Here is a 20,218-nt window from a genome sequence, read left to right on the forward strand (position 1 = left end):
AGCGAGCGTGGCGGCTTCAAGGCACGGCCGGGGCGCGAGGCTCCGCCTACCTCCCTCCGCCAATGGGGGAAGGCGCTGCGAGGGGCGGGGCTGCCGCAGGCCGCGCGGGGGGCGGGGCCGGCGATGAGTTGCCGCAGCGCCGCCGCTTGTAAACAGATCCCGCCCCACGTGACGCGCGCGCGGTGCTGCCGCGGGGGCGCCGCGCATTGTCCGCGTTGGTGACCGACGGGACCCGCGCGGGGAGCGGGAGGAGGCGACTCCCGTCCACTCTTACTCCCTCGTCGCTCCGGTGGGGAAGCAGCGCACCCTCCCCTTCGTACCCCGGCCGCTAAGATGGCTGGTGGTGGGCGGTAAGGCGGTGCGGGGCTGCGGAGCAGCTGACGGGACGGGAACGCGGAGGGCGGGCGGCGTGTGCCCGTGTGCGGAGTCGCGCAGCGCCATGTCCGCCTTCGCCCTGGAGGAGACGCTGGAGGCCGACTGGGTGGCCGTCAGGCCGCACGCCTTCCAGGAGCGGGAGAAGCATAAGTTCGCTTTCATCGTGGCCTGGAACGAGATCGAAGGCAAGTTCGCCATCACCTGCCACAACCGCACGGCGCAGCGCCAGCGCAGCGGCTCCCGTGAGCTGCGCCGTGGCGGCCCCGAGGCCGGAGCCGTCCCTAAGGCTGGCGGCCCGGCGGTGCGCAGGGACCCGGGGCCGCCCCGGGGCTGCACCCATCCCCGGGCCGAGGCGCTACCCAAGAGCCCGCTGCGCGCCAAGGGCAGCCCGGCCCGGAGGCCGCAACGCGCCCCGGAGGCGGCAGGTGCCGCCGAGGAGATCGAAGTGCTGGAGCTGGGGAAGGAGGACGTGGCCGCCGCGCTCTCGCTGCCGCCCTCGCCGCCGCGGGCGAGCGAGTTGGGCGCTCCCGACGCGGAGCCGGCGGGGGAGGAGTGCAGCTGGGCCGGCCTCTTCTCCTTCCAAGACTTGAGGGCCGTGCACCAGCAGCTATGCTCGGTGAACTCGGAGCTGGAGCCCTACCTGCCTGCCTTCCCCGAGGAGCCCTCGGGCATGTGGACGGTGCTCTTCGGAGCGCCGGAACTATCCGAGCAGGAGATGGACGCTCTCTGCTACGAGCTGCAAGGTTACTTGGTTCACAGCTTGGATACCTGTGGCTGGAAGATCCTTTCGCAGGTGCTCTTCACTGAGACCGATGACCCCGAAGAGTATTACGAGAGCCTGAGTGAGCTGCGACAGAAGGGATACGAGGAGGTGCTCCAGAGGGCCCGTAGGCGCATTCAGGAGGTGAGGCTACTGCGTGGTCCGGATGTTCCCACTTTAGTGTCGCATTCGGTTTAATCTGTGACATCTTTTTTAGTCGTTCCTGTTCTTACTGTCCTGTTCCTTAGTAAGAAAGTGAAGCTTAACCTTTCCAAGGTCCCTAGAGCCGGGATTTCAGGAGGTGCAGATTTTCCTACTCATTTGAGTGTGGCTCAGTACTTTCTTCTGTGCTATCAGATGTTGTGAATAAATATCTGATGAATTTGGCAAGGTCTTGCTCCCATATTTTTGTTCTTGCATTGCCTTGCACGAGGATGTGTTGGGGTCTGAATTTTTTTCTGTTAAATGAGAGCAGCAACATGTGTTTACTTTGATAGTACAGCTTAGGCATTTGCGATCGAAGAAATCCAGGTTCATACAGACTCTGGGTGCTGAATCTCCTATTTATATAGCGTGGTTTTGTTCTCCAGTGGAGTAAGTTCAAATTCTGTTCAGCTGGGAAGTTCTTAGAGTTGGAATGTTAAAAAAAAAAGCAAGCTGTCTGGTCCTAGTGGGTATTTGTTTTGTTGCTGTTGATATTGTCTGTCGAGACTTGGATGTTTCAGGACACTTCATAACTTCTATACACCATATACTGTTCTAGACAGAGTAGTTGAGGATGCCCATCTAATTAACTTTTATCATCAATGTATGAGAATTTTTACACTTTTCTTGGTCTTCATGACTGAGTTGTATGAGATTTCCCCGATATAAAATGAGAATTTGACGCTTGTTTTTGTGCTTCAGTGGCCTTGGTCCAGAATGTACCCGATCTATCAAGGTGTGACTATGAGTCAGGTTAGACTATTCTTTATTTTTGCTAACATCATCTCAATTCTGTTGTGGATATAGGTCAAGTTTGGCTGTTTCAGCTACCCACATATATCCTGCCAATATTCTTTTAAAAACTGTGTGGTGTTTTTTTTCCTTTAAGAGTGTGAGCATATCTTCTTGCTCTCTGATGGCAGGGTTTTGAGTCTGGAATTCAGGCCAAGCTTTTCCTTGGTGACTGGAGTTACAGAGTATGAGAAAATTGTAGTATCAATGATGTAATCATGGTAAGAACATCCAAGTATAGCATTTCTAGGTAAAAGTTTATTTCCAAACTGTTGTGTTATGATATATAATTTTGATTTGTTTTTTTCATGTCTATTTGAATTAAGTATTGCTATTTGATGTGCAAGTAATAATTAGTCTGATAAGATTCACCACAGAATATGAAAACATACCGTCTTTCACTGTTTTTTTTTTTGACTGCATGAATGTTTGGGAGTGTACACTTAGATTAGATTTAGCCTTCAATTCAGCACTTTCTACAAGAAGCTGTGCAGGATAAGAGAAGTTCCTGTTAAACATGGAATTTTGGAGCTGGATACCTAACTCCGGGGATGTGGTCTTTTTGAGGAAACACTAGTTAAGAATTACTGAGCAAGAATTATTTGTTTCTTGGAGAATATCAATTTCTATTTTGTTAGTACCAGCACCACTGGCAAAAATAAATTGGTTCGCTAACCGACATCATTATATTCTGTGTTAATGTTCTGAACTTGCTGCAGACAAAATGGCAGAGCCTGTGTATGTATTTGACTACAGTACAACCTTTCTTTTGCATGATAACCAGTCTGGTAGTGTACCTAAGGTCAATACAGCTGTACTTCTGGCAGTTGTGTAAGTTGATCCTTCTTTAATTAAAGGTAGCTCATGTTTAAGAAAAGAAACCAATGGAATGACCTGCTCTTTCCCTCTTGGCTCTCAGGTTTCTCTTTTCCTTACCTGTTAGGGGTTTACTTGGTCTACAGGAAATGTCTTTCTTTGAGCAAATACTGATACTCTTTGTCATTGCAATTCTAAGGAAATGAAGCAGTGGATGATGGGCACTGCTTGGTATTTCTGAAGTAAAGGTTTTTGTACTTTAAAGAAAACTGCTGAATCCATGCTTTATCTTACAAATTACTTTTCCATCTGTGCTGGAATTCTCTCAGCTGATAGCAGGAATGTTGGATCCAAGCAATTTTAAACAATTTTGTCTCCTACAATAATTTTTTGTGAAAAGAGGAAGTGATTGAGGAGCACTGGTAACCAGAATGGTATTTAGGAGGGTCTACATTAATGTAAAATTGTGCAACTCCTGAGACTTTGACTTAGCATCTTAAAATGTGCCTCTGTGGTTTATAGTTATTTCATGTATCTCTTCTATTTCCCAGGACAAATTCCTCTGTGCAGTTAGACTATTACTTGAGAAATGCTTACCGTTTCTCTTGATTTGTATTCTTTGGGGTGGAGAAGCAAGGTGAGCCATCAAACCTCATGTTCATTGTTTTAGCATCTGCTGCTTGGACATTCCTTGCTTTCCATAAATTAGACTCATGCCAGTTTATTTTCATGGCAGTTAGTAATTGTTGCTTTTTGTAACAGTAATTTTTATCTCAGTCTGAATTTTAGGCCTTTAACAAACCATAAGAATGTTGCAAGTAGAAACAGATCCAAGATGAGTAAGTAAAATAGTTGCAGAGGAGCTGTGTGACCTGGGATTCATTTCATCTGCCTGATTTGAAGTTTTGAAATAGCTCTTCTTTTGTGTTTTTTTTCAAATAAAACTATTAATTTTGAAATAGGTGAGGAATTTATTTAAAGTAAAAACATGTTCATTAAGTTTATACCTGTTGAAAAAAAATATTCAGGTACTCAGTTAAAAGTTAAAAATATGTTATTTCAACAGAGAGTATACCATTGAATCCTTATTTGGGATTCCAAATGGGAATGCCCTTCCTGGGTAGTATTTCCAAAATACTGAACTTTGTGTCAAGAAGGCAGAAAATGTTTGCCTCTGTGCTCTTGGTCCTTCCAGTTTCCTGCTTATGTTCTTCCTACATAGAGAGGAGTTTTTTCTAGGCTAAGTGTAGATGTTTGTAAATTTTTGTGAGTTTACCAATATCAGTAATGGTGCTATATCTCTTGTCCATTCTGTGTTTTCAAAAGGCTGAAGGTTCTCCTGAATAAAACTTGGTGTTTAACTGTGATCAGGAGGGGTGGGTGGCTTAGTCATGCCTCAGACACATTTCAGTGTGTGCTCTTGCATAACGAGTTGAGAGTTTAGGAGGCCTATCTGTGTGTTACATGTCTACTTCAGCATCATTGAATTTTCAGCCCCTGGGATTGTTCCTGTTCCATACAGCTCTTAGTAGACTGAAATTTGGTTTACAGCCCTGGTAGACTGAAATTTGATGGACGATAGTCTGTAGGATCTTGAGTGCCAGGTATAAAACTTGTCAGAAGCTTGCTTTAGTTTTCTTTTTGCTTTATAAAATCTATGAATTCCAGTGTTTGCAGGTAGACAAAGACAATTTTGTATCCCTGCTCTGTGTGTCTTCTTTTAAATTTATTTTATTTTAATGTGAAAGTTCAAACATTTTTAATTTCCTGATTAAATTCTGAAGTAACTCTGAAAGCATCTTATCTTCAGTGGCTGACTTTAGACTGCCTTGAAAGTGAGGGTCTACTGTTATTTTTAATTTCCATCTCCTGTTTAGTAAGGTACTTGCTAAGCATGAGAATAGTTCCACTTGGATAAAAAATCAAATCTTTTTGATTCAAAGAACTAGAAAGGCTAAAGAAAAAAAAATCTATTTTGTTACAGTAACAACTTGTATGAGAATAAAATGTAAGTTTTTTTAATGGAAAGCAATATGGTCACTTTATTTCCTTCAAAATCAGATTATTTTTTTTCTAAATTACTTTTGCATGTTTAGTACACAAGTTTCTTTGCTTTGAATGAATGAAATATGCTTCTCAAATTAGAGGAAGTGGCAAGGAATTAGTTCAGTTATATGTCATGGAATTTCGTATTTGTTACTTTCCAACATGTATTTCTTCAATATTGTCACTCATTTCTGTTTATATCAAAAAAGGTGAATAATATCCAATAATATTTTGCTTTGTCAAAGCTGTTCTAATATTTTAGTAATAAATAATATTCAGGACTGTTTCAGTAACTAGAATAATTTTATTTCATTGTTTTTGGCCATATGCATTCAGTTCTAAAATAAATGTTTATATAGTAGGTAGTGGGGCACTGTAACAAAAGTGGAGATTTTCCAAAAGTGAGGTGACTGGTTGCTGTTCAGTGATCTGCATCTAGGCACAATAAGATTTAAAGAGTTACAACATTAAACTCAAAAATAATACAGAAGTAAATATAAAACATTACAAAAAGTAGTGTTCCAGTAGCATGGAAAAAATGCTAGCAGCAGTAGTTTTTCCATCAAAACCAACGTAACATCTTTCTATGCAAGAAGAAGGAATAACTGGATATTGTATGTGAACTGCAGTAGTTAGGTTTAGATGGTACATAAAGTGTTTCAAGAGGGAAGAGAACACTGGCTTGGATTTAACATTGGGAGTACAGACGATTAAAGTAAGATACTGTGGAATTTTTTTTCCTGTTGACATGAGAAGAGCAGAGTCCAGACTAATGCTGAGCATCTGAAAGTCCAGCCTACTTTTGTTGGAATGCTTTTTTTGGTACTTTTTATTTGTACAGTTAATGCTTGTTTCCAACAACACTGTTTGGATTATAAGTCTTCTGTAAATAAGCTGTTTAAGCACTGAACTAGTACTGTAACTAACCAAAATAAAATAACCAAAAATAACCAAAATAAAATATGTCAGCAGCTGTAGGGTGTGCTCTGTAGAACAGGCAGGTAGCTTCCAAACTCTTTGGAGATAACTACATGATATTAATACTCTGGCTAGTATTGGGCTACTGTTAGAGCAAGCTGACAATGAGTACTGCAGCTGTATCCAAAAGTCAGAGTGCTTAAAACAATGTACATTTCTTCAAATACGGGCAACTTATGTGTACACAAAGGAATACGCATTGACTTGAAAAATCTTTCTTGAACAGAATTTAAATCTTAGATTAAAAAGTAAAAGTACATTCTGTAGAATACAGCAGTCATTAGTCAGTAAACCGGGATTTAATTTTTAGGAACTGCAGACAGCAGCTTTCAAGTCTCATAATTAATTTTCTTATGCAAATACCTGGAAGAGGGAAAAAAAAATGCAGTATATGGTCTTTTTAACTGCCTGGAGTGGGACTGAGGAACCATTTAGGTCTGTTACTTGGGAGTATTCTGATGCTGAGATCATTTCATTTGATACTCCCCTTTTTACCATAGATGTCGAGATAAATTTTCCTGTTTTTTGTTTAAAATTGTTGGTACCTGGTTGTAGCATTTTCATATGAGAGAATATTTTGAAGAGGTGTGAACAACCTATGTAATACATGTTCTATATTCCATTGGGCTACTCAGGATTCACAGCTTCCTTAATTTCTTAGATGATATTGGGTTGTATTTCTTTGTGCTTACCTTTGTCTTGTGGTTTTTTTTCTCATTTTTTTCCACCATTATTTTCTTTCTCTTCAATTGAATGTCCTGCCTTCAAGTAAATGCTGTTTAATATTGCTTTCTTAAGCATTTTTTCCCCCTCTCCTTTTCTGTTTGACATAGTATTATTACCCAGTCAGGTGTTGAATTTGAAAGCAGATTTCACTCTAATAGTTCAATCTTTCTACATTTCTGTAACACAACAAGACACTGTTTGCAAATAGTCAGGGAGGATTTTGTGCTTTACATATGTAAATATTGCAACCACAAAGCTATAGAAGGTATTGAGAAGCAGAAATTTTTGGAAATTACTACATGTTTTTTGTTTTTGAGGATGTACTTTTAACATTTCTTTTTTAATATTATTAGAAACATAGCATTGCAATGCACCAGGATATTGCTGTTACTGGAGAGAAGAGAACCTCAGCTGAGGTTCAGGGCTCAGTCCAGCTAAATATACATCTGCCAAACTGTATTTTTGCAAGAGCTGAAAATGTAGTCATCAGAAATATGGTAGAGAGAGAAGGAAGCTAGGACAGAAAGAGACGGGAAATGGTATTCCAGGGATATAGAACATCAGAGAGTTAGTCAATATGTATGTGTATCTGTTTTGATGAGAAGACAGCTTCCCTGGCAAGCCAGGCTTTGGACATGATCATCTGGAGCCATTGACTGTAGATGTAAATAGAACATGGGTGATATATTGGTGTGACTCCACTCATCAGTTACAAAAATTTTGGCAGATACTGCTTTCAATTCAAAACCTTTCAGTGGTAAGACCCTATCTCTGGGCTTCCTTTTTACCTATTATTTTCTGGGTGTGATATTTTTGTAGGAATGTCAAATGTATGTCTGTGAGATTTTTTGATTACTAATGACAAACATTACCCATTCCGACAAATTTGAACACTTGGTGGACTTTTTTTGTTAAGGATTTGCTTCTGGAAAGGTGTTACAGAACACTTGCAGTCATTCAGCAAACTTTTGAATTTTGTTTTAAAGGAACTTGAGTACTTCTGATTTCTTAAATGCATAAAACAACCTAAATTTTTCATTATCTACTGTTACAATACTTTCCAAAATGCATTTGTAGGCAAGTGGTTCTGGCTTTCTTTTGGAAAAATGCTGTGATATTAGTATGAGGGAACTGGATGAATTTGGGGTTTTTTTCCTCTGAAAAATGGTATTTGAATAATCAATTAGCACTTGTTTATCATGACTTACAGACAATTTATGTGGGTTATCTAAAATTAATAGCAGTACAACTTTTCCCATAACAGTACTCCATCATGACTTGTTTGAGCTACTTTAGAGAGTGCTGTAAAAGATTTTCAATAACTTAGAGTCATTGATTATTATGTTAGAAAGAACCTTACTGTGTTTTCTAGTTGAACCCCATGCTTAAAATAGAACTAGTTTTGATTAGAGCTTTCTTTTTTAAAACATGAACTTTAAAAAACAGTGTGTTTTACATCTGTTGAAAGGAAATTTAAAAAATTAAGAAGAAAACCAAGAAATGTGAAAGAGGTGAATGTATTAATTGTGAAACTTTTGAGGTGAGAAATCTGTAGATTAGTTGTAGAACTTTCTGGGTTTGTAATTTTTCTACAGTGTAAATAGCCCTGTGTCTTCAGAGCTCAAATTCTTTAGCCTTCAGTAATGTGTAACTTGTTCATGATCATCAAATGTTCAAATTTTAAATTGTATAATTTTGTCACTTCAGAGTAGTATAATTCAGAAAAAAATTCACATATGGGTGGAGATGAAAAAATCCCAAACTACTTGCAATATTGGAGGTGTTTGGGAGGAGTTGAATGAATAGGTAAATGGTATGTGTGATTTCAAATGTGTTTTATGCTCTTCTATCACACATGGATTTTATTTCCCTTTTACATTTAAACTGAGCATCCTTTCCCATTCACTTCTTCCTAAGAACAGGAATAAAACCAACTCAAACAGTTGGCACCACAGAATACAAGTCGGTGTTCCCCTGGTGCTAATATAAATTGCTTTTGCCCAAAATACTATTATGCTGTGGAAGTGATTTAATAGCTTGTAGTTTGCTATACTTGCTCTTAAGGTAGGAGGAAAAACGTTTATGATATGGGATCTAAGGATTTTCTTGGTATCTTATTTAGCCTTTTGTTCTTAATAGTGGACTGTAAATAAGTTGTTTCTACTGGGCTTTTTTGGGGATATATTCAGCTTTTAAATAAAATCCCTATTTGAGCTTGGAAATTTTAAAAATTGCATTTAGGGATGCAAAATGCTGCTTCCTGAGGCCTGCCTTTCCATGATTGCACTGTTGTATAAGGTGCTGTAGAGGCTGAACTCTACCAGAATCGAAAGAATACACAGAGGGCCTTTGAGTTACTTCTCATCTGTCACCCAGGCTTAAAGGTGGTTCATCAGCTGGGTTGTTGAAGGGAGCTGAAGAACTGGATCATCAGCTTGCTCGTGTTGACAGGGGGGGAATGCTATCGCTTTCTGTCCTCCCCCCGTCCCCTTTGTGTTCCTTCCTGTTCTGCTTCTCTGTCCTTGCAGTTTGCTGATTCAACTCAATAAACCTCAGTAAATTACTCTAAGAGAGACCACAAAGTAGTTTTTTGTCAGACGCTGAGTTAGTGTGTTGAAGGATCTGAGAAATACTAAAGCAAATAAATTAGAGAAGAGGGCACCTGGGAGGAGAAGGAGCATGGAACTGGAGTAGACTGGGAAGAAGAGATGCAAGAGGGGATGGGAAGTGGAATCTTCTTTCGATAGGACAAGCTGTTGAGTCATCTTTAAAAAGTAAATTCACCCACACAATACTTAGAACCTGGTATTGTGGTAATGCTTTACCTGCTTTGTATTAGATTTTAAAAAGTCTGACGGTAGACTTATCAGACATCTGAGAATTATTTGCTGCCATGCCAAATGCACTGTAAAACTGCTAAGAGTACTAATTCTGTGCTGTTGATCTAATTCCCATGAGCTGGCTTCACAGTGAAATTGATTGTACCTCTTTAATTTCTTTTCTTGCCATCAAATGTTCTTCTTTGTTTTCATAAAAGAACATTTGCTCTTTAGGGGAGGTGGGTATTTGGCTGGGCTCATGTCCTTACATGGCAAATCTTATGTGAAGGGTTTTAAGAGTAACACTATAGTACCTGCTAGCTAAATGTATTTGTTCTATGCAAATATTAGTTTAGTTAGATAGTTGTCAGTTTTGATGCTCTTGAGTATATTTTTCTGACTAACAGCATAGTTCAGAAGAGTAGAAGAAGCTAATCTGTGGACCAAAAATTACAGTATTTTACGGCACAGCCTGAACACTTATATAATGTATGTACTCAGTCTTCTGACCTGTAGGAAAAAAAAAAAAATTACTTAGAACTCATTAGGATACATTTAAAGTAAGTTCTTTGCCAAGCCTTCAGGGTGAGGTGTTGCCTAGAAGTCTTTTTGCTCAGTTACCATGTTCCAACCAACCAGTGATTCATTAGTGACTTTATCTTTTAATTACTTTGCCCCTTTCCAAAAGCAAGGAGTCCAAAAATGCCATAATAACTCTGAAATACAGACCTAAATAGATCCATTTTGTTCATGAAATTATGTTGTAATATAAATACCTATGTCTGTGTTGCTAATAGGAAAACTCAGCACTCCTGTACAATGAGTGCTCCCATGCAGTTAGCCCTTCTTTGCTCTGATTTCTGTAGCTCCTCTGTGGCTGTCATACTCTAAGTAACATACTAAATTCAAACTAATACCTGGTATTTATAGACGCTCATTTCACATGACAGTCTGACTAAGGAGTGGCACAGCCACGTCACACAGTAAGGTAAGGTGACCAGACAAGTACCAGTTAAAAAAAAAACCTACATGGTGTTACATGTTTGTCTTGTTTACAGGGAAAGAGATGCATAGTTTTTAATGGTTGATGACATCTCCCTCTTGAGCGTTCGGAAGAGATGTAGTGTGCCATACGTTGTTGTCAGAGCTGACAGCTTTATGCTTGAGCCTTGTGATTTTCCAATAAGTTATATATGTACATACAGTTCTGCTGAGACTTCTATTTAGAATTTTGTGTGGGAGGAGAGAAGTTGCATTGTTCAGTAATGATGCATACATGGAAGTAATGTTTTGGCTCACTTGGCTGCATTAAAATACTACTTCAGTTTTTCTTACTCAAGTTCTTTTTCTGTGGAGTTATATTATGGGTAGTGTGTTGAAATGAGGTGCATTTTGGTAGGCAGTGTAAAAGGACTTAACAAAGGTAATTGTTACTGTCCAGGAGCTGTTAACCTGAGTAAGTGAGGATCACTGATAGGAGTGAAAAGAGGCCAAGCAATCTGTGCTGGTCATACACTTCTGGGGTGCACTCTTGCAATGGGTAAATGTTGTATACCAGGTGCCTACCAGAGTGGCCCTATGATTCCCTTCCTCAGCTGGACAGGTGAGAAAATAATGGGACTCATAGGTTGAGATAAGGACAGGAAGAGATCACTCACCAGTTACTGTCACAAGCAAAACGGAATCAACTTGGGGAAATTAATTTAATCAATTGCTGATAAATCAGAGTTTATGAAAAATAAAACCAAATCATAAAACATCTTCACACCACCCCTCCCTTCATCTTGGGCTCAACTTCCCTACTGATTTCTCTACCTCCTCTCGCTGGATGGCATAGGAGGACAGGGAAGTGGGGCTGTGGTCAGTTCATCATGCATTTTCTTTACCACTCCTTCATGTTTTTCTCCTGCTCTAACATGGGGACCCATCCACAGGAGACAGACCTTCACGGACTTCTGGCAGTGTAAGTCCATCTCATGTTCCTTGGGGAGCAGACAGCTCCAGTGTCTGTCCTCCACGAGATCATAGGTCCTGTCAGAAAATTTCTCCAGTGTGGGCTCCCTTGTCCATGGGGCCACAAGTTGACTGGAGCCTGCTCTAGCATGAGCTCTCTATGAAATGGCATTTTACTTCAGGGCCCATCCATCTGCTTCACTGTGGAGTCTTCCACAGGCTGCAAGGGTATCTTTACACTGGTCCTTGGAGAACCTCCTCCAGCTTCTTCTTCACTGACCTTGGTGAAGCAGCAGCAGCAAACTGTTTGCTGTTCATTTTTTTGAATACATGTGAATTTCGCACTTGTTTGTTATGTATGTTTTATCTGTGCTTTTGGTTTAATTAGTTGAATTAGCTCACCTCTTCTTTAAACAGCCATTTTAAAAACTCTTTCCAAATCCAGACAACAGCCTTGGCAGTGCATCAGCACACACTTCAATTCCCTGTCTTCAGAAGCCTCTTTGAAAAAAACTGGACACATTTTGTGCACTCAGTAGGTGGTCAATTGCTCTGTTGTTTCCAAGTAAGTTAGTATGGAATTCACTTGTTTTTATCTTTTTTAAATCTTAAGAGGTTAGACAGATGTAGTGCTGGATCCAGCACTTCTCATGCTAGTCAATATTATCTAATTTATTTATGGCATCCTCCCTCTCTATCTAGGTTTTGTGTTCTTTCAGATTATTTCTGGCCTAGCAGTAAAATGTACTTTATATCTGTGTGGGAGAGTCAGACTTTGGTCTGTTGCTGCTACAGTAATGCAACAGATTTTTTTTTTTTACCACAAAGGTAAGGATTATTGATGGCAATGCAATCATGCGAACAGCTGGATATCCTGGCAAGTCTTAATCTCTTAACTATAATGGGTGACATTCAAGTACAGATCCACATGTTTGTAAGAGTGAGAAAAGCAGTTTGCCTGTAGTGAAGATTTCATGTAATTGAGACTTCTGCTTATTGTCAGTACATGTGGCAGTGTGTTTGTTTCTTTTGTTTGTTTAAAGAGAAACAGTTCTAAGCATGTTCTGATGCAAAAAAAGTTGCCTTCTAAGTTCAGTTGCTAAAATTTTGCATACAGATTTTATGTAAACTCTAGCTTTACTTCTTTATAATTTATATTATCTGAAGCTCGTTGTGGACTATTGCCAATGCATCATCAGGAAGGTTGGGTATTTTAGTCTTAGGACTGCTGTTCTCTGGACAAAGGATGGAGTACTAAAACTACTATGTCTGCGGTACTGTACTTCTTTCTGACAATAGCTGTCCAGAATTTTACCTGTGAAACTGAATATGCTTCAATTTGAACATTAGAACTTTTCTTGGAAATGGCAGGTAATACTGTCAAGCTTCTGACAGTCTGAATTCATAGGAAAATAGGGTGTTCTGTAGTTGTTTTGTAAGTATGAAGGAGCTTAAGATACTGAAAAAATATCTTTATGGCTGATTTTATCTAAAAATGGTTATGTGTCATATCACAATATTTTTATAGAAGACACAAAAGAAATAGGAGTAATAGGAAAAGTTTGGGGAGTATTAGCAAAGGAAATGTAAGACTTGACTCTTCTGTGATTAAATCAGGCTTTGGATTATGCGCCCAGCTGAGGTCAACCTGCACATAATTACACTGTCTGCTGTAATGCTTTTAAAGCTTTTTGAACAAAATAAAAAAAATACGGAAGACAGAAATAATCTTTGTTATATAGTTCAAATATATGTGCTGTTAAACTTTTTTAAAAAAGTGTTTCCTGCTAGTTAGAGTGTATCTGCATAATAGTTGCCTAAAATATATGGATTCATTTAGTTGTGAACAATGTAACATCTGTGAAACATGATTCTTAAAATAAATGCAGCATTCAATGGGTATAGAGCTAGTCAGGCCTGTACAGGATGTTACTCTACTCTCCTCCACCCACTTCTTTAAATAATGTAATTTAAAAATTGTGAAAGTAAAAAATTCATACTGAGACTGTTGAAGTAAATGAGCAGTAACACTGAATGTCTTTGTTGAGAATTAGTCTTCACTGGAGCATAAAACATGCCACAAAAATTGTTCATGTATTTTATGCCAACACCTTGAAAACTGCCTGGCTTTAATGTTCTGGGTTGGTCTAGACGCTTGGCTAGGTACTCATTTGTAGTAGTACCTAGTGCCTGTGAGAAAATGGGAGCATACAGAATCAAACCACCTGTGAGTCCATGGAGGGCGTGATTTCCATTATGACATTAATTCTGTGCTAGTCCCAGCATCCCAGGTATCTAGTAATTTGAATACTATCTGGATGGCAGCCAGCTAAAAAAGTGCTTTCAGCTAACTTTGATGTGGAACAGGAAAGCTCCATCAGACTGCATTGTAATGGGAGGTACTCTGTACAGCCAGTTTTGCACCATCTGTTTCCCATGTCAGTGTCCCTTCCTGACTGGTGGCAGTTAAGCACCTGCACTCTTCATCGGGCTTAAAAGTCTCCATCTAGAAGTAGAATCAGAGCTATTGGTCTTCTGTTCATACCACACTCGGTTGTTGAAGCCGTGGTGATTGGTTATGCATTCCAGTTCTAGAATGTGAGAGAGAATAGTTCTCTATTCCTTTAAACCATTTATACAGAATCATCTATGTCAGAGAAAACCTTTAAGATCACCAGGTCCAATCATTAATGTCACACTGCCAAACCCACTGCTAAACCATGCCCCTAAGTGCTACATCTACTCACCTTTTAAATACCCCCAGGGTTGATGACTGAGCCCTTTGCTGTGCAGTCTGTTTCAGTGCTTAACAGCTCTTTCTGTGAATAAATTCTTCTGCTATTCATTCTAAACCTGGCACAATTTGAGGTTATTTCCTTTTGTCCTGTCAGTTGTTGCTTGGGAGAAGAAACCAATCCCCACATGAGTACAAGGTTCAGTTGAAAAAGCAGTCACCAATAGAGACAACACTCCATTAGGATTAACCACATCAACCTCCAGCCTGCATTAGGCAGGATTAGGGAAGAGGGTTGGCAATGGTATTTCCAAGTGCTATATTAGCTGTACTGTCTTATTTCTCTTTGTTTAATAACCTCTGAGTTGATTTTTATAGTTAGTTCTTAATAGTTAAGGTGAGCTTCCCTGTAAGCTGATCTACTTCTCTTTGATTGGATATTTGCTTAAATACACTTCTTCAAGTAGGTTTTAAGTGAGCTATTGTACCTTTTTGACAAGTGCTGTATCTAGAAATCACATTTAGTTTTTTGTAGGTCTTTCCCTCCATCTCTCTTCTCGGGGAAAGACATGTTGTAATAGAACACTATAGTTTCTCTGCTTCCTGCTTCCCTGATAGCTTGTAGGGCAAGCAGCAATTTCTGACCAGGAGTCAGATATTTTTATTTATTTAGGCTAATCTTATAAAACTTTCTCTCTAGACAATTCACCAGTTCTGTGAAAGGCACCTTAGTGCCTTTCCTGTAATGAGGCACCCAAAGCTGAACACAGTATTCAAGCTTCATGTGCAAGACTAGGGTTTTTCTTTAAAATAGGGTCTGAATAGATGGGTGGGTGTAATGAGGCTATATGTAACAAGTACGCTCAGGCTGGTTGCTTTCCTATCTGTTTTGAAGAATTGAAGAATACCCCTGTTGAATAGCTCATTGACCTTTGCAGTAAACCACATAAAATTATACTCTTTGGTTTCTAAGTAATTTTGCAGGTTTGATTATGTCTTTTTCTGGAATGGCAGGTTAAATGAAATTTTGTTCCCATTTTCTCTCAGAAAGCCCTCATTAGTAACAGGAAGTGGATTCTGCATGCATTGTTGACTTAGGGATGAATAATGGAAGTTTATATTGTGTTAATAGTTAAAGAATAAATATATATATATAATTCTACATTAAGTGGTTATGAATAACCTGCCCCCACTTTGGTGTTTTTTTTTAAATGGAAGTTTGGTATTTTTGAAGGAAAAATTAGGATTTTTTTATATGCCGAAGGTAATTACAAAGCCACTATGAGCATCTCTGCATTCTGATCTGCATCATCTCTCTGACTTCCTTTAGTGCTTTAAAGGTGGAGTTACAGAGATGTTCTAAAACAAACTTTCCATTACGATGAACGACATTTTTCATACTCATTCTGGTTACTGAAACACAGTTAGCTATACAGAGGGTATTTCACGGGTCGCTTAGCATCCAACTTGAATGAGCAGATAGAAGATTTATTCCACAATGTTCCTGACCTTTGTTAAGTTTATTTAAACTTGGACTGTGAATATATTCTTATGAGATGATAATATAAAAGAGACTTTGACTTAGAAAATTATATAAGAGGGGAATTAATATCAGACAATCTTGTCTTTGTAAATACATTAAGTATTCCACATGTCTATATGCGATTAATTTTTATTAAACAACTAAATACTTTTTATTAGAAATGGTGAAAGGTTTCCAGCACCATGTGATGTCTGCTCAGATGCAAAATGAACATCTATAATAAAAAAAAATCATACATTGTAGCTAGTTTGTACAAGTGAATTTTCTGCTTCATAAGAACTAAAAGAACAGACTGACTTTGATGTTGTACTTTCTTACATTAATTAAAATAGTTTTATACTAAGTATTTTTTGAAGATTATAATGCTTAGGTAATTCCCATTGTAAAAATAAAATTAATGAAAAGTTCATACATTTGAAGTTTTGTGATTGAACTTTCTATGAAATTTTGTTTCTTATAAGTTACTCTCGGTCTGAGGCTACACTGATGCAGTGGGGGCTGTGTGGATCTAAAGAACAGACTGACAAAAAACCGCAAAACCCAAACACCAAAAATTCACAAATTTATAGGAAGTTCAAAATGCAACTTCTCTTTTTGTCCCCTTGTCTAGCACTGCTCTGATACCCAAAAGTGGGAAGTGTCTGAGGTAGCATACCTGATCACTACATTATAAATTGTTGTGCTAAGTTGCTTTTTCTACTGCCTTTGTGCTCATATTCATTATCTTCCAGAAATTTTTGGAAATTAAAAAATCAGTCTGAGTGCTGCTCAGTCAACGTTATCAGAGATGTGCTCATACTTAACTGGCTGAATTGAAGATATATTTTGGGGACTGAGATTGTTTTGTTTATTTGCTTGGTGATTTTGTACAAAGGGGAAGATAATAGGATAGGCTAAAAAATGTTTCTTTAATTACTTTCACTTTTAGAGGGAGTGTTCCAATATTTGCATTAAAACTTGTACTTTTTCTGCAGCTTCTGGAAAAACATAAGAACACAGAAAGTATGGTAGAGCTCCTTGAATTGTACCAAATGGAAGATGAAGCCTACAGTAATCTTGCAGAAGCGACCACGGAGCTCTACCAGTACTTACTGCAACCATTCCGAGATATGAGGGAACTTGCGATGCTTAGAAGACAGCAGATAAAGGTAGGGTAAAGGCAACTGAGATTCTTATTAATTGGGAAGTTCTACTTTTTAGTTCCTATTTACTAGTTCTGTTACGCAGTATATGAAGTGATATTTTTCCACTAGATGCTGACCTTATTTTTTCTGGGCCCTTCACTCAGATGGATGCTTTTGATGAGAGAGAACGTCTGACATATGTAGCTAAACACCACATGTTTATCTTACTGTCTTACCCTTCAAATGCATGGCTGAATTAATTAGGTCAGACTTAAAATTTTGTGGTTGCTGGGAATATTGAGTAATATATAAAATACATAAAAAAGAGATATGTAGTATTTATACTGTTACTAATTTTAGAAGATTGCATAGCTACTTCTCATTTTAGTTTCCTGAGATAAACTGGTGAACTGTGGAAAGTCATTACCTTTTTATCTGATGTTGCAAGACTTAAACACATGGAACCATATTAGAATACGTTATTTGTTGTAACGCTTGGACAATATATTTTTGTAAGAGCTAGAAAACCCATCTGAAGAATACTGCATTTTGGTAAAATAGTTCCAGAATTAGTATGTTTGTTATGTTTGAAAGTAATTCTAATCTTGAATGCTTAACCAAAACTAGAAAATGTTACCTTTATTGCTTCTTGGAAGTATTTTTGATAAAATTATTAGTTCCTGGGCAGATAATTAAGACTGCAGCATTCTGATTCTAAGCTAAAAGTTTGTTTCATTTAATCTGTATTGTAAATGTAATTTTATCTCAGCTTGACACCTTGTTCAATTAGCCAACAATTTTTTTACTGTTTGCAGCTTGAAAATAGTGTTCCTCTCTGGTTTTAAGGAAGAATGAGGGAAGGAGGCAGAAGGATTTATGATGTACTAGTTTTATTTTGACATATTGCTGTGTGCCTAAAGTAATTTTTCAGAAAAATCGGCAATCTTAAATTAACTCAGTTTTATAATGTGGTGATGTTTTAAGTAAAAGTGCTTTTTCTTCTCTTGAATGATAAATGTTGTTGCACAGAGAATTGGCATGAATTTTTTTTCAGCTGTATTATACAGTTGAAGCCTATAAACACTACATTTATTAAAAAGCTTTCTTCAAAGCATGGTGAAATAATTCCCATTTGATTTGAATTTGTGGTAGAGGAAAAGATGATTTGTTTGTTCTTTTGTCAAATAAGAGAAGTAACTATTACAATGAGTAGAAACACATATTGAGAGTTGTGTTGTGTTTTGCTCTGTTTTGATTTTTTTAAAACTCGGTAATCTCTTGAATTCTAGTTTTAAAATGCATAATTTCGTATTCATCCTGAAAGAGTAACGTTGATAAACTTCAGAGGTGTGTTCTGTGGTTGATTATTTTAGTTGTACTTAATTTCTTCTAATGTACATTGTGTTCTCTTTCTAACTTGGCAATTTTTGAGTTAAAAACTTGCTCATTTGTATAATGCAGTAGAGAAAGATGCCTTCTCTTGTTTTTCCTTTCATCATTTGAGAGAAAGCAGTACTTGTATCTATGATGACAAAACATATATTATACTGGGTAGCTAGGGTTGAAGAAATGTTTTATAAATAGTACATGTGCATGAAATGGTTTGTATTAACTTGCTGCATATGTTTTTCTGGCAGGCTTTCATGTTTTAGACCTTTTCTGTATTAGGTATCTGTTTCTGATTTGTGGGGAAGTTGTTTTTGTTTGGTTTTGTTGGGTTTTTTGGGGGGTTATTTTTTTAAGAATTTGGGAGGTTTCAAGTATTTTAATCAGCTTAATTTTGTCAGTTTTCATAGTGAGTTTAGAAGGAAGTTAATTACATTATCTGTAATCTAAGAGAAGAGTGTTTTCTGCTTTTGGAGCAAGACATAAAAATTGGAATATATGTCATCTGGTGTTAAATTTCTGCTGTTCCTGTGAAATTTTAAGGATGAGACAAGACGAGAGGCGGCAAGGGAAAAACAAAAACTAAATTGTGTCTGTTCAGTGGAGGCTTATTAGAGAGGGACATCTGTATTGTATCCAGATTCCTTCCTTGGAAAAAAACCCCACCAAACAATGAACCACAAACCAAACAACCCAAAATGAAAGTTCATAACAAAGTTAAAAACCATGTGGAAGCTTGGAAATGTAGATTACTGTTTGTAATTGTACTTGTTGTAATTGGTTACTTGTTTTGTAATGTTGCCCATTACATTGTTTCATTTTATATTTTGATTGTATATTAATTTTTCAGGTGTATTTTTCTTCATTTAGTGTAAAGGATGGAACATTTAGGTATGCGAGAAGTCAAAGGTGTTTGTGAAGTACTTAAATATTTCTGGATTTGAAAAACAGAATGAAAAATGTATAAGATCATGAAAGGAAAGAAGGGTGGGTTGTTATGAAATGAAATGTCACTGTGGAAAAGTAACTTCTAGTGGCATTTTTGCTTAATTATGGGCTAGTCATCTAGAATGTGTTCAGTAAGTGATACGCTTCTCTTTTTTTTTGGGCTTCCAGCATCAGAAACCTGGTTTTGTTTCTATGAATGCTCTTTATATATAAGTGCTGCTCAAATCCATGAGGACTTCTCTCCAAGTATGACAAGATGCTTACCAAATACCATGCATTCTTGAAAGTGCTGAGTACTGCAAGCACAGTTGTGTTTTGGACTTAAATCTTTTTATATATTATAATGGGGACGACCCTGCTCACCCCAAGGCCTTTTATGAGGGACAAAGAAATAAAAGCCAAGTTGTAATGAATGGTATTATCAAATTGAGAAATGCCTATCAAAGAAGCAAGTTTGTATTAATTTCAAGATGAAAGTGTGATACATTTAGTACACATAGTCTGTGTGGTTAATATGTATTTTGTAAGGTAAATGTGAAAAGTTGTATTGATAAGCCAGCCAAACAGTCCATATGTTCACTGAATGCTGGAGAAGGCATAATAAAGGAACTGAAGACAGTATTATATTTTATGTATATGTAAAAGCTGGGCTGAACTTGTATAGGCATTTTCTGATTCAGTTATGGACTGTTGCTGGTATAGTTGTAATAATATGTAAAGGCATTCAAGCAGTGAGTTTTAGCATGTTAATTTCACCATATGGTTACCGGACCTTTTCTTCTGATTTTGGACTCTCGCGTATTATATAGGCACCAGGCAAGTGAAGCTTGATATTCATATGCTGTGTTACATGTTTTGGGCTGTCTGTGTATTCTTCCAAGAACTGGGAAGACAACTGTGAACATAAAACCACAGCACAAACAATGTTCATAGATTATTTTATCTAGCATTAATGTTGAATTTTAAATGGAATTTAAGATACTCTTTTTGCTAAGAATCAGACTACTTGGGAAG

At 38.0% G+C, this 20,218-nt stretch overlaps 1 protein-coding gene across 2 annotated transcripts in view; it reads left to right on the plus strand.

The window, feature by feature from the left end:
* Window positions 1-122: 122 nt before the first annotated feature.
* Window positions 123-20,218, plus strand: part of JMY (junction mediating and regulatory protein, p53 cofactor) — a 62,162-nt gene continuing 42,066 nt past the window's right edge. Inside the window, exons 1-2 of one of the 2 annotated variants that reach the window (XM_086869749.1) lie at window positions 123-1,279; window positions 16,721-16,894. In XM_086869749.1, coding sequence (XP_086725875.1) covers window positions 440-1,279; window positions 16,721-16,894 — 1,014 coding nt within the window. In that variant the 5' untranslated portion in view covers window positions 123-439. The remainder of the gene's footprint in view (window positions 1,280-16,720; window positions 16,895-20,218) is intronic. The other variant, XM_086869750.1, reaches the window with a different exon arrangement.

This window comes from Cyanistes caeruleus, chromosome Z (genome assembly GCF_971803275.1).
Source record: "Cyanistes caeruleus chromosome Z, bCyaCae1.hap1.1, whole genome shotgun sequence".
NCBI classification, from domain to species: Eukaryota; Metazoa; Chordata; class Aves; order Passeriformes; family Paridae; genus Cyanistes; species Cyanistes caeruleus.